At 41.8% G+C, this 5000-nt stretch overlaps 1 protein-coding gene across 3 annotated transcripts in view; it reads left to right on the top strand.

Annotated features, from left to right (window-relative positions):
• Window positions 1-5000, top strand: part of LOC128527765 (rho GTPase-activating protein 42-like) — a 91373-nt gene that overhangs the window by 56900 nt on the left and 29473 nt on the right. For 2 of the 3 annotated variants that reach the window (XM_053500333.1, XM_053500334.1), the window contains exons 5-6: window positions 3741-3842; window positions 4112-4222. In XM_053500333.1, coding sequence (XP_053356308.1) covers window positions 3741-3842; window positions 4112-4222 — 213 coding nt within the window. Of the gene's footprint in view, window positions 1-2685; window positions 2771-2836; window positions 3085-3740; window positions 3843-4111; window positions 4223-5000 lie in introns of those variants that run through there. The other variant, XM_053500335.1, reaches the window with a different exon arrangement.

The raw sequence follows: 5000 nt of genomic DNA, 5'->3' as shown, positions 1-5000 counted from the left end.
CAGTACATAGCTCTGTGTGTTCTTATTGCAGCTGTTGCGCTCCCGTCTGCAGAAAGACTGAATGAGTTTCTTAGTTTATTAGAATGAGTTGGAAGTCTACGCTGGAAGATGTGAGCAGAGTGTGCGTGAAGAGGAGTGATGGTGTTCACTAATTACTTACGTGTAAAGGTTTAACTCGGATCTGAGCCGAGGCTGGAGCTCTGGAGCTGAAGAACACGAGAGGATTTACAGCTTAGTGTCACAGATATCTGTTTCCTGATGTTGTGTGTGTGTGTGTGTGTGTGTGTGTGTGTGTGTTGAGGTTAAAGAATTTTCTGGTTTAATAAAATCAAACCCAGACGATTCGCTCTCTCAGGAAGTTCCACGCCTTCAGGCGTGATGTAACAGCAAAAGGCGTGAAGGATCTCAGCTCAGTTCTTCAGTAAGTTACCGGTGAATTAATGAATAATTTACAGCTTTTATTACATCATTGAGGTTGCTGAGCTCCGGAGGAACGTGCTGAGAAACAACCGCTCGTCCATTTCCAACTGGCGGAATAAAACCATCAACGAGACGAGTGGCGTGTGGCGTTGTGATCAGTGTCACGTGTTTATGAACATAGATGTAAGGAGTGCGTGTAAGTATGTTCCGTCTCATGTGAGGAACTCAGCCAGTCAGGGCTACCTAAAATATACAGTGAAACCCTGGATTATAAGCATAATTCGTTCCGGGAGCAGGCTCGTACTCCCAAACACTCATAAACCAAATTGAATTTTCCCATAAGAAAATTAAGGAAACTCAAACTATTTGTTCCACAGCGAATAAAATACATAAAAATAATTAAGACAAAATATTAAGTAACAATAAAACAAATTAACCTGCACTTTACCTTTATTTTTTTTTTTTAAATAAATGTGTGTGTGTGTGTGCGTGTGTGTGTGTGTGTGTCAAAACAAGAAGTGCATGCTAATGTAGAAGCGTACATGATCCTTGGTGCTCGTAAACCAAGACTTGCTCATTTTTCAAGACAAAAATTTTATTAAAAATCTTTGCTCGTTTAAATATAAATACTGATCAAAGCGTCATTAATTCAAACTATTTAGTGTCTGTAAAGGTACACAGCCAATCAGGACACACCGCACCGCTCTCAGCCAATCAGAACACAGTATGTTCTTTCCAAAAACACAAAAAAAATCCATCATTAATTAGGTAAAATGGAGTAAAGCTCAGGTGTGTGGATTTGTTTGGATGTGTGTGTGTGTGTGTGTGTGTGTGTGTGTGTGTGTGTGTGTGTGTTTGCCAGAATGAAATCTCAGTTCTGTTCATCTTTCTTTATGCTTTAATAAATCCTCCAGGAGCCTGAGGAACTCTGAGTGTGTGTGTGTGTACGCGTGTGTCATACCTTGACTGGTATTTATTATATTTCTGCATTTTATTTTTTAACTCCTAACCTCGGGGAGCTTCTGAATGTACCCATAGTTGTATTTTTCCCCCCTCAAGGGTGTGTGTGTGTGTGTGTGTGCGTGTGTGTGTGTGTGTGTTAAGATGCAGCACAGAAACCCCGCTGCAGGATTATTTATTGATTTTGATGCCTTTGCGCGGTGTGTGTATCAGATAGCGGCGGGATGATGTTTGCTCAGGTGTAATGTGTAACGAGGGTTTAATCTCAGCGTCCTGGGAAAGAAAACACACACCTGATAATCCTGTGTGTGTTCTGAGGAATTATATTAACAAATATTTATTTTTATCTTTATTATTAATATTTTCTATTTGTACATGAGCCATAACATTAAGACCACCAACCTAATATTGTGTAAACACACACACACACACACACACACACATGGCCATTCACATGATCTATCAGCACAGGCACGCTGACCGCACTGTGTGTTCTGACTCCTTTCTATCAGAACCAGCATTTTTTTCTTCACCAGTCTGAGGTACAGCAGCTGTTGGACTGGATCGGGCTCCACGGGCCAGCCTTCACTCCCCACGCGCATCTCTGACCTCCATCACCCTGTGGCTGGGTCACTGCTCCTTCTTCTTCTGAGCGACCACTCCAGACCAGAACTGTCCCATAACTATAGATCTAGAGTTGCTTTGACCCAGATGTCTAGATATCACAGTCTATCCCTCCTCAGAGTTTCTTAAATACTCACCCTCAAAATTGTCTCTGTTTCCAGCATGTTAGCTTTAGGGACAGAATGCCTGAATGTATCACACCCACCACCAGGTGGCACTGTAATGAGATGATTCTGATACTCACTTGTCCACCTGTCAGGGGCTGTGTATGATATACGATATATTATTACTATTATTATTACTATTATTATTATTATTATTATTATTATTTAAAAATACCAAATGTTAGAGTGAAAAAGCAGCTCATTCTACTTTTGGTTGTCATCTCAGTGTCTCACTCTTTCAGGGTCCCACTGTCTGAGGGTCTCAGTGTCTCTCTCCCTCTCAGGTGTAACACTTCCTCTGCTGCACACCTCCATGCTCGTGACTATCTTGGTGTGTGCTCGTGTGTAAGCGCTCGTGTCTACACACTCCCGCGCTGCTCTGCGCGCTCAGCCGTCCTCACACTCTTTATTAAACACACTGTTTAAACACCGTAAAGGTCTTTTATCTCTGTACTGCAGGTAGACGCTGTGGTTCATCCTCCTGATGTTTTAACAGAGCACCGTTTGCTTTATTCACTGAGCCTTAAACACCTTCAGATCTCGGTGTTGTTGCTGTTTGAGCGTCGGAGGCGTGAATCTATTCGGCCGGCCAGATCCATGAGGTCTTGGAGTGACGTGGGATTAGGATTAGCACATCCTGGAGTTTCTCAGTCAGTCCTTCGAAGAAGGTTTCACTCAGGGCCTGACCATTTCACCCACTGGAGAGAGCTAGGGTCTGTACCTCTATGGCGTAGTCATAGGCTGAGCATGAGCCTTGGTGGAGAATGTGGAGGACTGAAGCTCAAATATCAGTGGCACTGAGAGAGAAAGGAGGGACAGGCAACCTTGACTCTCCAGCGCCGATTTCATGCGGTCAACATCTGATGGAATCATTTCGCTGGCTGGACTATTCTGTCACAGGGTGGAGCGGAACAAGGTGAATCCAGGCACAGATGAATGACAACAACGTTAAACAAGAGCATGGTCAGAATATGGAAGTGAAGGTCAAATCCCGGAGATCAAGCGGAGTCCAAACCAAATCATAAAACGAGAGCCGTAGTCAAAAGAGGAAGCGTTAATTTGGTAACTGGAAAATCAAGCAGCGAAGCGACTATCCAAAAAACTTAAAACAAAAGCCGCAGTCAAAAAACAATAGAGGCAAAATAATTCACCTGATAATCCACCGATTTAAGCAGCGCACAGCGCGTGCAGTATAATAATCTTAGTAATAATAATCTTACTGATAGAATGCTCTGTTTTCATTGGGTAGACTGAAATACTTAAGGGTTCCTCTGACTAAAACTAGACTAAAATGTCTTGACTTTTAATCGACTAAATCTTGACTGAACAAAATAGGATTAAAACTAACAGGCTCATTTATCCTGGCATAAGACTAAAAAACTGAATTAGCTGACAAGATTAGCACTAGTCCTGAAGACCTGGAGCTGTTTGATATTTAGTGCATAAATCAGGGATATCTAAGGGAGGTCTAACAGGAGATCCAGGATTTACTGGAAGTGTCCAGAGCTCAGATTAGCCCACTGTCAGGAAATCAGACGGTCCGGTAATTCTTTGTTTTTTTCCCTGTGACAGGAAGGAAAGAAGAAGTTTATTAAAGAAAGTGAGAAGTACTACTCATCCCTGGAGAAACACCTCAACCTGTCTTCAAAGAAAAGGGAGTCGATGCTCCAGGAGGTGAGTGAGAGGAACGGTCAGGAAGTACCCTTCTGTTTCTGACTGGTGTTTTCTTAAAACAAGGACCAGAACATGGTACAGAACGTTTTAGTGGTTCTGGGTGTGAGGCAAGACTTCAGGAATCCACTGTCTCAATGATTAACCTCTCTGTGTTCCTGGGAACATGAGTCAGAAACAGAATCAGAGATGTAATCATTAACAGCAGCTCAAATGTGTGTGTGTGTGTGTGTGTGTGTGTTCCAGGTTAATGATATATTCTGTTTTTTTAGGCTGATGCTCAGATCAATAAAGAGAAACTAACGTACTACGACGCCTCACTCGAATATGTCTTCACAATCCAGGAAGTGCAGGAGAAAAAGAAGTTTGAGTTTGTTGAGCCGGTAAGATTCTGACGTGATCATCATCGCACTCTTCCTTCTCCACAGCGAAAAACTAAAGCCTCAGCATCTCAATGAAAAAGAGAGTTCTCATGCGCAAGAACATTTCCTCATTTCTCCATATATTTACTTACTCACATCTCCATTTGACATTTAGCAGTACTTTTTACCTAATTTTCTTCTTTGACATCAGGCTCATCTGGGCAAGGGAGCATAACACTAGCATCACTTCAGGAGTTGTTGTACTAGTGGCACTCCAGGTTGTGATAGTAATTAGCCCTAGTCCTACATATGGTACAGTAGTAGTGTAAGAGTGAAGTCATTCTGCAATGCAATTTTACATCTTTATGTACATCAACATTAGATTTTCTATAAAATATATTAAATGTCCCAGAATTCGCAGAAATGTTCTAGAATTTCAATTAGACGTCACAACAGTTCCTAAATCTCCTTAAAATCTCATGAATATCCCCATTCCTGAATGAATGTATTCCCATTCCTCCTTTCGAAGTGGTAAACTTTGTCTCTTGTACAGTTAGATTGTACTGCAGCCATTGACGCTCATTAATCGTCTGTACCAGTATGCTGGCATTCGAGCTGTTGTGCTCAAGTGCATTGAGTCTTATTTAAATAACAGTAGCTTTTCAGTTAACTCTAATGGGTACTCATCCCCTTCTGCTCAGATTACTTGTGATGTGCCTCAGGGGTCTGTTTTAGGTCCCGCTCTTTTTTTTTTCTTTATTTGGCTCCATTATGAACGATCTTGAGAAAATATGTCTCT

This window comes from Clarias gariepinus, chromosome 7, assembly GCF_024256425.1.
Source record: "Clarias gariepinus isolate MV-2021 ecotype Netherlands chromosome 7, CGAR_prim_01v2, whole genome shotgun sequence".
Taxonomy (NCBI): Eukaryota; Metazoa; Chordata; class Actinopteri; order Siluriformes; family Clariidae; genus Clarias; species Clarias gariepinus.
The sequence above is the reverse complement of the archived record's forward strand: the minus strand, read 5'-3'. Positions and strand labels throughout refer to the sequence as shown.